This window comes from Callorhinchus milii, unplaced genomic scaffold, assembly GCF_018977255.1.
Source record: "Callorhinchus milii isolate IMCB2004 unplaced genomic scaffold, IMCB_Cmil_1.0 Scaffold2, whole genome shotgun sequence".
NCBI lineage: Eukaryota > Metazoa > Chordata > Chondrichthyes > Chimaeriformes > Callorhinchidae > Callorhinchus > Callorhinchus milii.
Window position 1 is genome coordinate 32,173,781 of NW_024704743.1, and position 17,869 is coordinate 32,191,649.

A 17,869-nucleotide genomic window follows, 5' to 3' on the forward strand; every position below is an offset into this window, starting at 1 on the left:
ACGGGCAGGGGTGGGGGGGAGGGGACACGGGTGTGGGGGTAAGATGGCGGTCGGGAGGGAGCACATAGCCCATAAACAAACAAGGGGGCGTGTGTTGGGCCGGAACCCGCTCGCACTCACCTGTGTCGGGGTAATACATCCAACAGCCCGTCCCGCTCAGCCTCGGGCTGGGCTCCCGCTGCGGCTGCGCGGCTCCTCTCTCTCTCTCCCCCCCCCACCCCCCCCACACCCCTCTTATCTTCCTCCCTCTGCGGCTGCGCGGCTCCTCGTTCTCCCCCCCCCCCCCCCCATCACACCACCACCACCACCTTCCTCGGGCTGCGGCTGCGCGGCTCCTCGCTCCGTGAAGCGGTGAGTGAGGGACGGTTAGTGAGGGAGTGAGAGGGACGGTTAGTGAGGGAGTGAGGGAGTGAGGGACGGTTAGTGAGTGAGGGACAGGGAGTGAGGGACGGTTAGTGAGGGAGTGAGAGGGACGGTTAGTGAGGGAGTGAGGGAGTGAGGGACGGTTAGTGAGTGAGGGACAGGGAGTGAGGGACGGTTAGTGAGGGAGTGACGGACGGTTAGTGAGGCAGTGAGGGACGGGAGTGAGGGACGGTTAGTGAGGAGTGAGGGAGGGTTAGTGAGGGAGTGAGGGACGGTTAGTGAGGGGGTGAGGGGGAGTGAGGGACGGTTAGTGAGGGAGTGAGGGACGGTAGTGAGGGAGTGGGAGTGAGGGACGGTTAGTGAGGAGTGAGGGACAGGGAGTGAGGGACGGTTAGTGAGGGAGTGAGGGACGGTTAGTGAGGGAGTGAGGGACGGTTAGTGAGGGAGTGAGGGACGGTTAGTGAGGGAGTGAGGGACGGTTAGTGAGGGAGTGAGGGACAGGGAGTGAGGGACGGTTAGTGAGGGAGTGAGGGACGGTTAGTGAGGGAGTGAGGGACGGTTAGTGAGGGAGTGAGAGGGACGGTTAGTGAGGGAGTGAGAGGGACGGTTAGTGAGGGAGTGAGGGACAGGGAGTGAGGGACGGTTAGTGAGGGACGGTTAGTGAGGGAGTGAGAGGGACGGTTAGTGAGGGAGTGAGAGGGACGGTTAGTGAGGGAGTGAGAGGGACGGTTAGTGAGGGACAGGGAGTGAGGGACGGTTAGTGAGGGAGTGAGGGACAGGGAGTGAGGGAGTGAGGGACGGTTAGTGAGGGAGTGAGGGGAGTGAGGGACGGTTAGTGAGGGAGTGAGAGGGACGGTTAGTGAGGGAGTGAGAGACAGGAAGTGAGGGACGGTTAGTGAGGGAGTGAGGGACGGTTAGTGAGGGACGGTTAGTGAGGGAGTGAGGGACGGTTAGTGAGGGAGTGAGGGACGGTTAGTGAGGGAGTGAGGGATGGTTAGTGAGTGAGGGACAGGGAGTGAGGGACGGTTAGTGAGGGAGTGAGGGACGGTTAGTGAGGGACAGGGAGTGAGGGACGGTTAGTGAGTGAGGGACAGGGAGTGAGGGACGGTTAGTGAGGGAGTGAAGGACAGGGAGGTGAGGGACGGTTAGTGAGGCAGTGAGGGATGGTTAGTGAGGGAGTGAGGGACGGTTAGTGAGGGAGTGAGGGACGGTTAGTGAGGGAGTGAGGGACAGGGAGGTGAGGGACGGTTAGTGAGGCAGTGAGGGATGGTTAGTGAGGGAGTGAGGGACGGTTAGTGAGGCAGTGAGGGATGCTGTGCGGGGGAGTGAGAGCCGGTTAGTGAGGGAGCGGGGGGCGCTGGCGGAGCGGGGGACGCTGATCGGGGGCGCGGAGCGGGGGCGTTGGGGGAGCGGGCAGGCGGGAAGCGAGAGACAGTTAATGGAGTGTTTAAGAGTGAGTGGGGACTGTTGGGCATTGGAGTCTCCTCTGCACCGGCACAGACAAACCAAAAAACCAGGCTGGGAAGTCGAGCCGAGACATTTACGAGTGACTGGGTGCTGAATACATGTGTTGCAAGCGAGTCCTGAATGAGCTGGATACTTTGGTTACACGCGTTGTTAACAAAAGGGATCCTTGCCTGGGAATACTTTTGTCACAACAACAAACAACAACAACCAAATTACATTTATAGAGCGCCTTTCACATCGGGAGGACGTCCCAAAGCGCTGAACAGTCAGGTGTTGGGGCCCGAGCATGGGGGAGGGGTGGTGTAGGGGTGAGGGAAGGCAGAGAGGTGGGAGGGAGACCAAAGACACGGTCGAAGAAAAGGGTCTTGAGACTGACCTTGAAGGAGGCAAGGGAGGAAGTGAGGGGAAGGGACCGTGGGATGGAGTTCCAGAGTGTGGGGTCAGAGAGGCTGAAAGCCCGGCCACCGATGATAGGGCGGGTTGGGCGGGAGACATGGAGCAGACCAGAGCCCGATGAACAGAGGGAGTGGGCAGGTTGGTAGGCAGTCAGCAGGTCAGAGAGGAAGGAAGGGATAAGGCCATGGATAGCCTTAAAGGTGAGGACGAGGATCTTGAACTCAATCCTCTGGAGGATGGGGAGCCAGTGGAGTCCAGCGAGCGTGGGAGTGATGGGGTCACAGAGCCTGGTGTGTGAGAGTACATGAGCTGCAGAGTTTTGGATGATCTGCAGCTTGTGAAGGGAAGAGTTGGGAAGGCCGATGAGGTGACGAATGCGTGGGTGAGGGTTTCAGCAGCCTGAGGGGTGAGGCAGTGGCGGAATCTGGCAATGTTGTGGAGGTGGTGGTAGGCAGTGCCGGTCATGGCGCGGATGTGAGGGAGAAAGGACAGTTCAGAGTCAAAACAAGATACCCAGGTTCCTGACTGGCTTAGTGAGGTTGAGTGTGCAGCCATGGAGGCTGATGCTGCCAGCGCCTGAGGTGCGGAGGTGCTGGCGTGAGCCAATCAGGAGGGCCTCGGTCTTGCTGACGTTGAGTTGGAGAAAGGTGGCCCTCGTCCAGGAATTGATGTCGGACAGGCAGTCGGTCAAGACGCCAGTAGTTCAGGATGGAGGCAGAGGTAGAGTTGGATGTCATCCACATACATGTGGAAATTTACCCCATGTCTGCGGATGATGTCACCAAGGGGCAGCATGTAGAGGGTGAAGAGGAAGGGACCGAAGACGGAGCCCTGAGGAACACCGCACGAGACAGTGCAGGGACTAGAGGAGAAGCCGTTTGCCGCGACGAAGTTGAGGCAGTGTGAAAGATAGGACCTGAACCAGTCAAGGACAGAACCTTGGAGGTTGAGGTGGGAGGAGAGACGGTGGAGGAGAATTGAGTTGTCCACGGTGTCAAAGGCAGCGGAGAGGGCAAGGAGGCAGAGGGAGTCCTGGTCACACATGGTCAGGATGTCGTTTGTGACCTTGGTCAGAGCAGTTTGCGTGTTGAGGGCAGCACAGAAACCCGATTGGAGAGGTTCATGGAGGAAGTGAGAGGAGAGGAAAGAGCGAAGCTGGGAGGCAACGGCTCTCTCTAGGACCTTGGATATGAAGGGGAGATTTGAGATGGGCCGGTAGCTAGTTAGCTGTGATGGGTCGAGGGAAGGTTTCTTCAAGGTGGGGGTGATAATGGCTGTTTTGAGGGGGGAAGGAACAGCGCCAGATGACGGAGAGGTTAATGATATCGGCGAATAGTGGGGCAAGGAGGAGGAGCTGGGATTTAAGGAGAGGGGTAGGGATGGGGTCGAGGGAGCAGGTGGTGGACTTCATGGAGGTTATCGTATTGAAGACAGAGGAGGGGGTGACAGGTTCAAAGGTGTGGAAGGAGGGATGGATAATTGTCGGATGGGTAGTTGGGTGGGGTGAGGGTAGGGAGGGGTTGGAAGTTGGGAGGGCAGTGGCAGCAGAGCGGATTCCCTCGATTTTGAATCTGGTTTCGCTGAACACACTGGTTGGAAAGCAGGTTTGTCTGTCATCCATTTAATTTGTGGCGCGCTGACCTACCAAGGGTGTTTAATCAGAAATAAGCTAATAATTCTTGCATTTTGATAGATCGCCTTTCACATCAAAGGAGCACCTCAATTCCGTGCTGTAAATTTCTGTAGTTCCATAAGGCAGGAAGATGGAACTGAAAGGATTGCTCTTGAAGGACACGGTGAACCCAGTGGTCTCCTGTGGCCTACATTTCTATGGTTCTATGGTTTCTAATTCATCAACCCCAAACTGGTTGAGTTTATTTGGTTCAGATGCAGGTTCACAAGCTAACATGAGGTCATATAGACAAGAAAATGATAATCAAAACACAAAATACTGCAGATGCTGGAAATCTGAAAACAAAAACAGAAGTCGCTGGAAACACTTAGCAGGGCCAGCAGCATCTATGGAGAAAGAAAAGTGAGTCAATGGTTCGGGTCCATGAACCTTCTTCAGAACAGAGTTTTAAGAAAATGATAATGTTGTATCTATTTTTTAAAATTCAACTTTTAATTCAAAAAGAGAACATTAAAAATATGCTATTACAGCGTCCAAACCAAATGATGGCAATTAAGATCTTCACATCCACCCACAAAAAAAACAGTCGCACCATCCACTTTAGTGTATATCCTGGGAAGCACTTTGAGATGTCTGGACGACCTAATGATGCTCTAAATCAAATGCGAGTGTTATTATGATTGGATCTACACAATAGCTGGACAAGCAGTTGAAAACTTGTCACAGTGCTCACAAACTCTGCTGAACTTTGGACACCTCTCATAAATCATAAACAGCACTTTTTTCCATAAGCATTCCTCCAGAGGAAGCCATTTTGTCTGCTTTAATGAACTGTGGTTTTGACTTTAATAAGCAAGGTTTGAAAATAAATTAGAATAATTACAATTTAGAAACTTAATGGATTACAAGTTGTCAATACAGAGTATTTCTATTGATTTAGTGAATGGAAGCTTTCATGATATAAAGAGATCTCAGCTGGTGCAGGAATTGGGATTGTACAATTTCTTCAGTAATGTGGATTAATGAAGGAGAAAATCAGCCCAGGTTCCTGCTCCTGTCTAGGGATCCCTACGGTATACATGTGTTGACTTTGATATGTGAAAGGTATACATGTGTTGACTTTGAGTAATGATGTGATCTTGCTTGTCTAGTGGCCCAGCAATCCAGTAGCCTTCTAATACTCTCCCTCAAGCATCACACAGAATGCTAGCCGTTTGGGTGATTTTGCGTGTTGTTGGGATATACCTATCCCGAGGATCCGAAATAATAACTCAACAATCCTTAATAAAGGTATAATGGTTTATTATTCACAAACAGTTTATGAGTATATAGCAAAAGAGGTAAATAATCATACTACCCGTTCTATTTAGTCTGTAGGCTGATTTCAGTCTTTCGTGTCGGCTTCTCAGGCTCAAGCTTTGGCAATACTCATGTTCTCTCCTTGTCTCTCTCTCCCTGCTTCCACCCCTCTCTGTTCGGAGGTACCCCAATTAGGGTCTCCCCCTATCTCCCGGTGGCCCTTACCTCATACTCCAGGACTAGAGGTTGTGCCTGCTTCTCCCAGCACCTGGAACACAGGCTCAGCGTTCTTCTAACGTTTTTAAACTAATAACAACAACAACAACAACAAGATTCCATTTATAGAGCGCCTTTCACGTCAGGAGGACGTCCCAAGGCGCTGCACAGTTGGGTCATGACCCGAGCAGGGGGGAAATGGTCAGGGTGAGGGGAGGGAAGGGAGGGAGAGAGGAGGGGGGAAATGGTCAGGGTGAGGGGAGGGAAGGGAGGGAGCGAGGAGGAGGAAGAGAGTCGAGAGGGGAGCTGAAGGCACGGTCAAAGAGAAAGGTTTTGAGACCGGCCTTGAAGGAGGAAAGGGAGGAGGCGGCGAAGGCACTGGGGGATGGAGTTCCAGAGCCTCGGGGCTGAGAGGCTGAAGGCCCGACCACCGATAGTAGGGCGGTTGGGGCGGGGGACGTGGAGCAGACCGGAGCCAGAGGAACGGAGGGTACGGGCAGGTAGGTAGGGGGATAGTAGGTTGGAGAGGTAGGAGGGAGCAAGGCCGTGAATGGCCTTGTAGGTGAGGATGAGGATCTTGAAATCAATCCTCTGGGGGATGGGGAGCCAGTGGAGGCGAGCGAGGGTAGGAGTGATGTGGTCCCGAAGCCTGGTGCGGGACAGTACACGAGCTGCAGAGTTCTGAATGACCTGCAGCTTGTGGAGGGAGGTGCCGGGAAGGCCGGCGAGGAGAGAGTTCCCATAGTCCAGCCTTGAGGTGACAAAGGCGTGAACCAGGGTTTCAGCGGCATGAGTGGTGAGGTAGTGCCGTAATCTGGCGATATTCCGGAGGTGATGGAAGGCGGTGCCAGTTGTGGTTATAATTATAATTATAATGTTTTATAATTGCTATAAGGTGTTATAATTTCTATATATTTTCATCAATCTAACAGTGCCATGGCTCAAACGTAGTACTCTTGTCTCTGAGTCAGAAGGCTGTGTGTTCAAATCCCACGTAAGGACCTCCCTACCTCTCCCTGCTCACCCGCCAACCCGTTGCCTCCGCTCGACCTACTCCGGACTTCTGCATGTCCCTCGTGCCCTCTGTGCCACCATTGGTGGCCGTGCTTTCGGCCACTATGCCCCAAAACTCTGGAACACTCTTCCTCTACCCCTTTACCTTGCCCCTTGCTTCCCCATCTTCAGGTCGCGCCTGAAGTTGTTCCTATTCGATTGTTCCTAACGTCACTCCCCCTCCCACTGGTTCAGCATCATGCTGCGCCACTGCCAAGCACTCTGGGACACTATCCTGCGTGAGGGGGCGCTACATAAGTGCAAGTTGTTGTTGACGTTCGAATGCAGCGCTGAAGGCTGTTGCCTTGTATGAGGTGCCTCGCTTCTGATGAAACATTAATCCGAGAACCCGACTGCCTGTTCAAATGGACGTTAATGATGCCACAGCACTATTTAAAATGAGAAGGGAGTTTCTCATGGTGTCCTGGCAAAAATCCCTCACATCAAATTGGTTATTCATTTCATGGTTGAAATTATGCTGCCCCATTTTCTTACAGATACACAAACCATTAATTTGTTTTCATATTAGCTCAGTGTTATGCAATTCAACCTTCATCAGAAAGGACCCAGGTTCAATTTCTCACCCATGCTGAATTAGTTCATCTCTTGGGGTAGCAGTACACCACTAAAAATAGTTTTGATGTGTCTGGACAAAGGAAGATTAAAAAAAACAATTAATCTGGGCTCCTTCACCCAGTCGTTACATGGTGACTTCTGCTGGAAAGTGCATACATGTAGGATGTTGAGTTTCACACAAGGAAGATTGGTTACCTGAATGAGGCACTGAACAGCTGTTGGTGCTTGTAAAACCACCCAAGTGAATTTCACAATACTTTCTGTCTTCAGGGAATATCGGTAGAAAATTATGGCAGAGGGAGGGTGGAAAGCATTTATTTTAGTTTATAAAATGCATGCTTTAGGAGCTTTCTTTGCTGATACTGCTTTGCTCAGGAATCTCATTGTTATCATCACATGCTGTATTTCCAGAAGCTTGTCTGTTAGTGACAGTCATTCTATGATTTACAAAACAACCACACAGTCAGTCTCTTTTTTCCGTTTCTTGTTTAAAACTAATCCATCTGTTTTTCGTACTGGTTTTTAAAAAAAAATCCCAGGTTTGCTTTGGCAATATTGTTGGTATGCAATGCACTTGGAGTCACATCATACTATTTTCGCAGAATAGCTATGAATCCTGAAGGAAAAATACCAGCGGCACAGAAGTTGAATAGGTATGGAGAGATAGAAAATATTGAAATGACTCCGGAAGATTGGCTTAATCGCTGGAAAAAGAGACAGATCGGATTTCATGAAAACAAAATTAATGAGTAAGTGTAACAGATTTATTTTTGATTTTTGGACAATTTGGGATTTTGTTTAAAATTGGATGTTACTCGACCTTATAGGGAAGAAATTCCACCTGAGTCTAGATTTACTCTATTTTTCTGAGCATTTAAGAGCATGTAGAAATTTAGTAAATTGTTGAATTCAGTCTTAAACTTTTGTGTAGTTATTTAAAGACCTTAGTAGAAACCAAATTCAAAATTAAGTCTATTTAAGAACTTATTTAAGAAATGCTAAGAAAATAAGAGTAAATCTAGACTTGAGTGAAATTTCTACCTCCTACAACCTCTTGTGTGGATTGTCACCACACAGAAAAGCAGATTAAATTATTCACTTTGGGAGATAACAAGTGTCATTCCGTTAAATTAGATTTTTTATTATTTAAAAAAACTGTCCAATTTTCTTTAACCCATAAGGGCTAACTGCTGTCAATGATACAATAATCCTATCTTAAACTGAATTGCATCATTGGTTACTGATCTTTTCAGACTATAGAAGAAACCAGGTACAACACAATTTTCGGAGTATTGAGGAATCTTGATGTGTTTAGTGCTTGAATCATTCTGACAAATTCTGTATGTTGCAGCCAAGATATGCAAAGATTGGACAGATGTACGGTATCCTAAAATATTTGCATTTAAATGATGACAGGTCGGGGCAATCCACCTAAACATTCTTGTACCATTAATATCGATGAGAGGCTTGGTAGAGTAGTAGAGAGCCAGACTGACAGCAGGAATGACTGGGTTCAACTGGTTGCTTCTCAGTTTCAATAATATTCTTCCAACATCTGAATGTTTTAGAATTGCAACAATATCTTTTTCAAATACTCCTGCTGCGCCTCTCTGCTAACTGTTCTCTGCGCTGTCTCTCATGAGGTTGTACGAGACAGCGCAGAGAGTGATAGGAAGAGGGGCGAAGCAGGAGGTATGAGTCATACCACTTACTCCACCTCTCTTCCCGTCGCTCACCCCGCCTCTCACGAGATTGTTCAAGTTGACACAGAGCATGATGCACCTGAGGCAGTGCGGAGACCAAAGAGAAACACAGCTGGGACACAAAACAATGAAATCGGAAATGGTTCGCTGGCCAGGTGAAACCATCCCCGGGCCGGATGCAGCCCATAGGTGTCTAGTTGAACCACCTGCCAAAGGGGATGCTTCTGGTCTGGAGAATTGAGGTGCACCAATTTCCAAAATCCTGAACAAGTTAATATTGCATTGTAAATTGTATTGTAAACCATTAAAGTGGCTATAACTGTTCCATTAAAACTTGTAACCGTTATCTCCATAGAAAGCTGAACAAACATTTGACCTCTTTGATAAATGGAAGGAAGAAAATCCGTATTTTTTTCCCACTCTGTGGAAAGGCAATAGATATGAAATGGTAAGTAAATTGCAAGCAATATAACACATTTCTACAATTTTTTATACTGGATAATGTACACATTATTCTGCTGTGCTACATCTTTGGCCCGAAAGTTTCACCTGTTTTGTCTTAAAACTTAAGATCATACAGAATTGTGAAAATTCCTTAAATTCAGTTTTAATTTGGAATCCAGTTCTGATTAAGAACTGCAGAAACCTGGCTTCCAATATTATGTTGAATTCAAGAGTTCTCCACAATTTTACATCTTAAAACAAAATAGTCTTGAAGGCTCAGACTAGATGGGACTTCAGGCTTCTTATCTGTTACCCTTCAAATATTACAATGTTAAATTTGATCAGTGTAACTTTATCCTGCAAAGCCTCCTTCCTTGTAGGTGTAATCCACGATCGGCAAAGTAAATTTTAAACACAAACTTCTAATTCATGCTTTCCTATTTTCTAAGAGCTCATTAAGGCCATTGGGATTGAACAATACGTCATGCTACTGTAAGCATTTGGAGTAAAATGGCACATTGGAGATTCTTAAACTCACTAGGCTATTAAAGAGAAGAGCATTCCTGCCACCATCTTATGATGGGCTACTCTGACTTTCAACACCATCTTCCACCATCTTATGATGGTCTACTCTAATTTCAGTGTAATCTGTCAAAAATTAGAGTAGCCCACTACAAAGATGGCGACAGGTATACACTGCTCTTTGATTGACAGCACGGTAAGTAATGAAGTTCCAATGTGACGTTGTACAGATGCTTCCTCAAGGAGAAGGAAGAATTACCCAGGCTACTCTCACACACCTATTTGTAAACTATATGGCAGGTCAAGTTTCGCCCATCCCATTAACTGACAAAAGAGGCATCCCATTATGAACAGAGGTGTGACCCGGACTCCCTGCCTCCTCGTTCTCTTTGACCTCACCTTACGTGTTCGACAGTCGATCACACCATCCTCCTCGATCGCCTCTCTTCCCTTATCACCCTTATTGGGACCGCACTCGTATGGTTCGAGTCCTATTTGACTAAGCACCAAAAATACATCCCGACAAACGCTTTCTCCTCCCGCCCCCATCCGGTCACCTGCGGGGTACCCCAAGTCTCATCCTTGGCCGCCTTTTTTCCTTATTTATACGCTCCCTCTTGGCAATATCATCTGTAGATATGGGGTCAACTTCCACATGTATGTGGTGACACCCAAATCTACTTCTCCTCCAGCTGCAATTCCCAGTTCGCTGATGTCCTGTCAGCTTATTTGACTCTGTCAACACCTTCTCTCCTGCAGGTCTGAACTCCTCAACCTCCCGGACTCTCCCTCAGACTCACCGAACCTGTGTGCAATTTAGGCATCAGGTTTGATCCCCAGCTCTCCTTTCTACTCCACATCCGTTCCCTGACTAGGACCGCTTTTTTCCACCTCTATCACATTGCCCGCTTCTGTCTGTACCTCACAACAAAAGCAGCCGAACCCTCGTCCACGCCTTCATCACTTCTCGGCTGGTTTATTCCAATTTCCTTCTTGTTGGTCTCCCCAGCTCCACCATACACAAAAATAATTAACTCAGAACTCCGCCTCCCGGATTCTGACCCGCACAAAACTCTGTACCCCCATCAAACCAGTCCTTGCCAGGCACCACTGGCTCCCAATTACTGAACGGATCGATTTCAAGATCTTCTCACTTGTTTTCAAATCCCTTCATTCCCTCACACCTCCCTACTTATCCGATTTGCTTATTCCCCCAATCCCCGACCTGCTACCGCCGCTCGGCTGACTCCGGCCTCCAGTTCGTCCCTTGTCCCCTCTGCTCCACTATTGGTGGCTGTGCCTTCAGCCACTTCGCCCAGAAACTCTGGATGTCTATCCCTCAATCCCTCCATCTTGCGCTCTCCCTCCCCACTTTAAAATCCTGCCTAAAGACGTTCCTTTTTGATCATGTTTACGATCATCTCCCCTCTCCCCCTGGCTCAGGGTCACTTTCAAGTGCTCCAGGATGCTACCCCGCGTGAAGGCGCTATATAAATGCAAGTTTTTGTTGTGTGTGTATATATATTTTAAATGTTATTAACAGTTTGGAAAATGAATGTGATAAAGAATCATTAAAATCATGCCAGTTTCTTCTTTTTTCCCCCCCATTACCTATAGGTTAGCTGATCTGGGGCACACTATTGTTGGTGTGGAAGTGAGTGAACTGGGAATAAAAGAGTTCTTTGAAGAACAGGATTTGTCCTACACACGGGGACCTGTGCCAGAAGTACCAGGTGCTGAAGTGTTTAAAGTATGTGGAAAAATACACCTTTTTATTTTGCCAGGGTATATTAACATTTGCTGTATTAATATACAGCATAAGTGTGATGAATTTAAAGTTGATGTTTCAATATCTTGTGTGGTGGGGGGTATGCAACTAACAGTAACTAACAACTGGCCCTCATCTGCATCTCTTCCTGACAAGCAGTTTGAGGAACACATTCGTGGCTGTATCTTTACACAAATTTTTTATAGATTCTCAATTGAGGGAGAAGAACCATGGCAATGTCATGAGCTGGGGCAATAGAAAAGTGCCGAAATGTTTGCAAAAAAGTTGTGGGGAGATTCAAAAGTTTTGAGAAAAATGGTAGGGAGTTGATTGGTGCTATTGAGGTGCATTTTACTGCCAACTTACATTTTTTTCACTTTATTGATAAAAAGTAAACATGAGGAAACCACACATTAGATCATTGCAAAAAATATTAATTGATTAGTTAACAAAAACTGGGTGGCCTTTTGTTTTTAGGAAAGTAAGAGGGGGACACCAGCGAGGTCACAGGAGCATTCAGACCCAGAGAGAGAGACGTACACTCAAGAGACACAGAGAGAGACACACACAGACACAGAGAGAGACACACAGACAATCACAACAGCCCAGCACCCCGAGTGAAGCCCATTTGCCACTTGCCTTATATGGAGGCACCCCGCCCACAGTGGCGTCAGGTAAACAGCCAGGGGGCCCGCGGGCCATAAACTACATTTATAACGGGTTTGTAGTGGAGGAGGGTGTTTGTAGCGGATTCCGCGGAAGAATTGCAGCACTTTTCTATTGGCCCAATTCATGAGTACTTGTTACCAGTTTGTGGAGGGAATGTGATTTTTAAAATGTATTATTTTAAGGAATCAAGCTTTTCTTATTACTTTTCTTCTATTCCAGAGTGATGATGGAGAAATCTCTTTGTTTAAGTGCAGCTTGTTTGATTTCACAAGGTGAGAAAACTTATATTAGTACTGGAGACCAAACTGTAACTTCTCTTTCCAACGGCAACAACAAATTGCCTGTATATTGTCTTTCATGTTGGGAGGATGTTCCAAGGCACTGGAGAGTCAAAGCTTTGCACCCGAGCTAGGGATGGGAAGATGACTGAAGACTCAGTCAAAGAAGAAGGTCTTGAGATTGGTTTGAAGGAGGCGAGGGAAGAAGTGAGGCAGATGAACTCTGGGATAAAGGCCCAATCACCGATGGTGAAGCAGGCCATTGCTTGCTGAGCAGGGAGAGCGGGTGGTTTGACAGGGTTTTCTAAGTTCACAAAGATAGGGTGGGACAAGACCGTGGAAGGATTTAAAAGTGAGGATGAGGGTCTTGAACTCGATACAATGGGGCATGGGAGCCAGTGGAACAAGGCAAGGATAGCAGTGATAGGCTCGTGGAGCCTTAGTGCAGGAAAAGACATGAGCTGCATAGTTCTGAGTGGTCTGCAACTTATGGAGCGAAGAGTTGGGAAGTCCGGTGAACAGAGTGTTCGGGTAGTCAAGCCTAGATGTAATAAAAGCATGGATAACGTCTGGCTTTCCCCTTTTTCACAACTTTCAAAATGCTCCTAAAAACCTGCCTTTTAATCATGCTATTGGTCACCCCTCCCTCTCCCTGTGAAAATTGAAGTGGAGAAAAAAATCCTACTACAGTGCTTGAAAAGATTGCATATAGAATTTTAATTGATATTTATAAAGTGTATAGAAAGCATACATTTCTTATTTTGTGTAAGCTATAATGTCCAATTAAAATTGAATTTAACCCCTTTTTTCGAGTAGTTCAATTGCTGGACAGTTTGATGGGATTTGGGACAGAGGTTCTCTGGTGGCTATCAATCCTTCTGATAGACAACGGTTAGTGACATATCATTTATTTACTTTTACTTCACTTACTGCTCTGCATTTCACTTACAAGAGGAAGCAATCAAGTGACAAAAAGAATAATGTCCTTCAACACATTTAAACTTATCTTTATGATCTTGTAGAGAGGCAAAATTATATTTTGGTGAGATAATATTCCTGATGGGATGTTCCTGAACAACAGTTCTTGCACCATCTATTTCCCAAACACTATGGTACATCTTCCCATTGTGAAAGGCGCTATATAAATATATATTTGTATTGTATTTCATGTGGTACCTGAGGATAATTTGTTCGTCATTTGTTTCATTTTTCTTTGCTACCTTTCTTCACTTTAAACAATGTGTACTTTTATATAAGGCTATAAATTCACACACCATGTCCATTCTTCCTTTAGAAGAAGATGACTGAATTTCACTCAATACTTATCTAAAAAACCAAAAACATTATGAATGGCAGTAATTACTTGTAAGCACTTTGCACCATTTCAATGAAATAAGTCATTGCAAAAAATGAAAGTGAAAACATTTGCTTTCTCCCATCATCATGGTCAGTTGCCAGTTTAATCAACTCTTTTGTAGCAGATATTACAATGAACTAAATTTCTTGTTAGATATATTGCAGAATTTAAGCAAATATCTTTAACAAGCCCTATTTGATCCACCAATCCGATTTCTGACCTGCCTACAGCACTTTTAGAACAGCTGCAGACTTTAGATTGAACGCTTTGTTTTTCTCCTAATAACTTATCACAACACTTTATATTTAATAAAGTATCTAAGTAAACTAATCTGATATTGTGTCTCTGGGTTGTTATATGTGTACATGTATATGTACAGAGGGAACTACATATTTTCTGATTTATGAAGTTAACACCAAATAAAAGGATTACATAATTAATACATCTTTTTCATTTAATTATTGCATAAATAAGAGTACATGTAATTATTGTTTAACATATTTTACACATTGTGCATAATGCACACGACACAGAATGACATTTTAATGGAAATACTTTCAGTTCCAAAAGCATATTACTTAAAGTTGCTTTTCTATGCTAGTTATGCCACAGTACTCATATCTCTCATGGGCAAAGGATGTCACTATCTTCTAGATACACTTGTGTATGGTGAAAGTAATTTTATTGGTAAGTGATGATGCTATTTTTAATATGCTCTTTGTATTGTTAAACCATGAATAATATAAATGCAGACATAGTTAAACCATGAATAATCTAAATGCTTACATATGAATTAAGGAAATAAAGTATTTTATAAAGCATTCATACTTGTAGGGCATTCCAAACAAATCTAATTTTCTGAAATGCATTGGATTTCTGTTTACTTTTACGTGAAAAATCTTGTGCTGTTGATGTCTTGGTCTTACTGGATAAACAAGCATACTAGTGAATAAAACTGAAACAGACTTATTAAACATATATAACTGTATGTACATATATTAAACATAAATAATATGGAATATATGTTTATAAATAACAATGTGAAATATTTAAAAATCTTTCTCTTACCAAGAGAAGTTGATTTTGCTTTCAAGCTTAAATGATCACTTTTAAATGTGGTCCTCTTAGGCCTGAAATTGCCTATAAAATCAATAGGTCTTAAAATTTTAGATCACACATAATTGTGAAAAATTCTTGAATTCCATCTTAATATGGAAGCTGGTTTTCCGCAGTTCTTAAAATGAGCCAACTTCCAAATTAGGGCTGAATTTTAAAATTGCTTCCTTTTACTGCAAAGTCTTAAATGTTGCAACAAAATGGATTCACAGACTAAGAATAGATAGAATTTTGTTGTTGGATTCTGACCTCAGTTATACATTAGTGTATTAGCCATTGAATTAAATTTAGATTTTAAATTATTGTTTTTAGTGACTGAGGAAATGTTTTGTGGTCTCTATTTTTTAGGTACACCACATTGTGTGCCAGAACACACAATTCAGGATTTGTATGGTGAGTTCAATTTATTTCCATGTGTAAAGCGATTTTCATTTGAAAATATTTACTTGTTTTTGATATCTTCCAATTTTTGTTCTGTATTATGAAGCTCATGGTATTAATTCTATATATTTTTTAAAGTGTCATTCTGTTCTGTTAATATACTAAAAATAACACATTTTCTTTTTGTTTAGTACAATCTTATTACAAGATGGTGGTTGTGGTCCACAAATTCCTAACCAGGGTTATAACAGGGTTATAAGGTGACAATTGCCAATTAGAACAGAGAAAACCAGCCATCTTCCTGTGCATTAAAAATGGCCAACTTCCAGACTCTGTGACAGTTTACTTCTCCTGTTTGATTCTAACACAGTGTTAGACTGTAGATCCAGAATATACATCAATCAATCAATATCCCTGATTTTTTGCATTCTTTTCTTTGTAGGTCAGACATGCAATATTCAATTACTGGAATCATCTGATGCCCTGACAGACAAGCAAAGATCATGGGGTCTGAATTCCTTCATAGAAAATGTTCATCTTATTATGCTAAAAACGGATTTTTCCTGATCATTGCAGACTATGTAAAAGTTTAAACCAGAAGAAAATTGAATGACTCTAATTTGAAAAATTGTGGTCTTTATTTTGCATCATTATCCAGTAGGGAATAAGTAAAATAATATTCTTTCACGGACTATTGGAACTTCTTCTGGGGCCTCCCTTCTCACCTTTATTCTAGGAAATCATTTCTGAACATATAACAACAACAAATTACACTGGAATAGTGCCTTTCACATCGGGAGGACATCCCAAGGCTTTGGACAGTCAAGGATTTGCACCCAATATAAAATTATATGTGAATGCATTTGATATGTTCTTTGCACTTTAGAGTGGTTAGTTTAAATATTTTAATCAATTATATTCAGACTTTTGCAGTACATCATGTAGTTTCCAAAATATATATAGTTTCCCTGTATCTTTTCCAATTAAAACCAAATTAAAACAATGGAAGCAAATGCAGAAAACATTCTGTTTCTGTACTCTTTTTCACTCATATTTACTCAAAAAGCTTTGTTCAGATATTTTAGAATATTAATAACTTTGATACACTTCTGAGTCAGAAGGGTGTGGGTTCAAGCATCACATCGGGACTTGGAATCATATTGTCTAATGACACTCCAATGCAGTCCTGGGGATGTGTTGCATTGTTGGAGGTGACATCTGCCTGTTCAAGTGGATGTTAAAGATCCCATGCCCCTATTTGAAAAGTAAAAGAAGTTTCTCCTGGTGTCCTGGCCACCAATCCCCCGAATAAAATTGGTCACTCCATGGCTGTTTGTGAGACATTGCTGTGTTTCGCCTACTAGCTGCTGTGTCTCACTCAAAATATACCCAGTCAAAACCACTTTACAGTAGATATGTGAAGCTCTTTGAGATGTCTCAACAAGGTGATCAGACGATATAAAATGCAAGGATTATTATTACCAAGAACGCCCAGAGAACTGACTCATTTCCGATGTTACAGGAGTGTATAACTGCGCTCGGGATACTGCCAATACTCTGTCTAGTGAACCAGCAGAAATTGCCAGAGACCACCCAGGCATAGCTCTCCCTGTTCAGTTTCTGCCTTGCCCGGAGAGACTGCAGTCTATGTTCACTGCCTACCTTCTCAATGTGGATACACGTGCATCGCATTTGATAACAAAACTACAGCAGATGGCTGCAGGACTTTAGCATGCGTGATTTGAATCTTTTGGGTGACATAAAACCAAAGACTTTCTTTAAGATGTAGCAATAAAGGATAAAATGTGTTGCATGAATGCATCTTATTTTTTAGTCCTCCATTCCAGGGGATTATACAAGATTTTTTTAAACTTCAGTTGACATTTATCCCCAAACAGGAAATTAGTTTTAAAATTCTCACTGATAGTAACCAATATCTTGGTCAATCGCATATTGTGTAAACTTTGTAACAGGAAATAAGGGAACTATCATCTTGGTTAAATGGTTAACTGGGACTTCCTCCTGATATAAAAAAATGTTATATACTAATAATAATAATCCTTGCATTGAGGATATATGTATTGATATATAAATGCAGTTTGTTGTTCTTGTTGGAACATATTTGAAGTATTTGGAAATTTTGATTTTATCTGAGCTATAACTTCATTTATTTTGAACGTGTGTGTGAACATGTCTTGTGTATACACTCCAGTTAAGATGATTGCTTACCTTAATTCTTCCTCCGTCATTGAGTCAAACTGCAAAAATCCTGGTCTGTTGTACAATAATGTGAAAGGTGAGTTCTGCTTTTAGTGTTTTTGCTTGAATACCAGGCTCAATACAAAATAATGTCAACAAGACTTGAATGAATAATTGTATTCCACTCAAGTGTGAGCAATGCACAGCAATAACTACCATGGTGTGGTATGTTGTATGTAATTTACCAAGTTTCCTTCAGCCTCTAACGAATCCTACAGTGAAATTGCTGCTTCTCATTTTGAAATGTGGTCAAATGTCTAAAAATACTTTATTCAAGACCCACCTCTTTGACCAGGCCTTCAGTCATCTTTCCCCTTCTGGCTTCCTTTGGTTCCCACCCCCAGGTTGGTTGCCCATCCAGCAGTGTTA

At 44.0% G+C, this 17,869-nt stretch overlaps 2 protein-coding genes across 9 annotated transcripts in view; one reads left to right on the forward strand and one right to left on the reverse strand.

Moving 5' to 3' along the window:
- Nucleotides 1-206, reverse strand: part of LOC103184900 (lysine-specific histone demethylase 1B) — a 40,505-nt gene extending 40,299 nt beyond the window's left edge. The window contains exon 1 of the mRNA XM_042331773.1: nucleotides 121-206. Within this exon, the coding sequence (XP_042187707.1) occupies nucleotides 121-139 (19 nt within the window). The 5' untranslated portion in view covers nucleotides 140-206. The remainder of the gene's footprint in view (nucleotides 1-120) is intronic.
- On the forward strand, nucleotides 33-16,263 carry tpmt (thiopurine S-methyltransferase). Of its 8 annotated transcripts, none has more exons than XM_042345780.1 (10): nucleotides 321-351; nucleotides 5,011-5,149; nucleotides 7,606-7,752; nucleotides 9,062-9,154; nucleotides 11,290-11,422; nucleotides 12,329-12,381; nucleotides 13,204-13,278; nucleotides 14,346-14,431; nucleotides 15,209-15,253; nucleotides 15,684-16,263. In XM_042345780.1, the coding sequence occupies exons 3-10, from the start codon at nucleotides 7,613-7,615 to the stop codon at nucleotides 15,806-15,808; spliced, it is 750 nt and encodes a 249-aa protein (XP_042201714.1). In that variant the 5' UTR covers nucleotides 321-351; nucleotides 5,011-5,149; nucleotides 7,606-7,612; the 3' UTR covers nucleotides 15,809-16,263.
- Nucleotides 16,264-17,869: the final 1,606 nt, after the last annotated feature.

Bases quoted from the DNA above. Each gene is read 5' to 3' on its own strand.
- tpmt (XM_042345776.1), top strand. The intron at 7,753-9,061 runs GTAAGTGTAACA...TTATCTCCATAG, and splicing joins CATGAAAACAAAATTAATGA to AAAGCTGAACAAACATTTGA. The intron at 12,382-13,203 runs GTGAGAAAACTT...TTTTTCGAGTAG, and splicing joins AGCTTGTTTGATTTCACAAG to TTCAATTGCTGGACAGTTTG.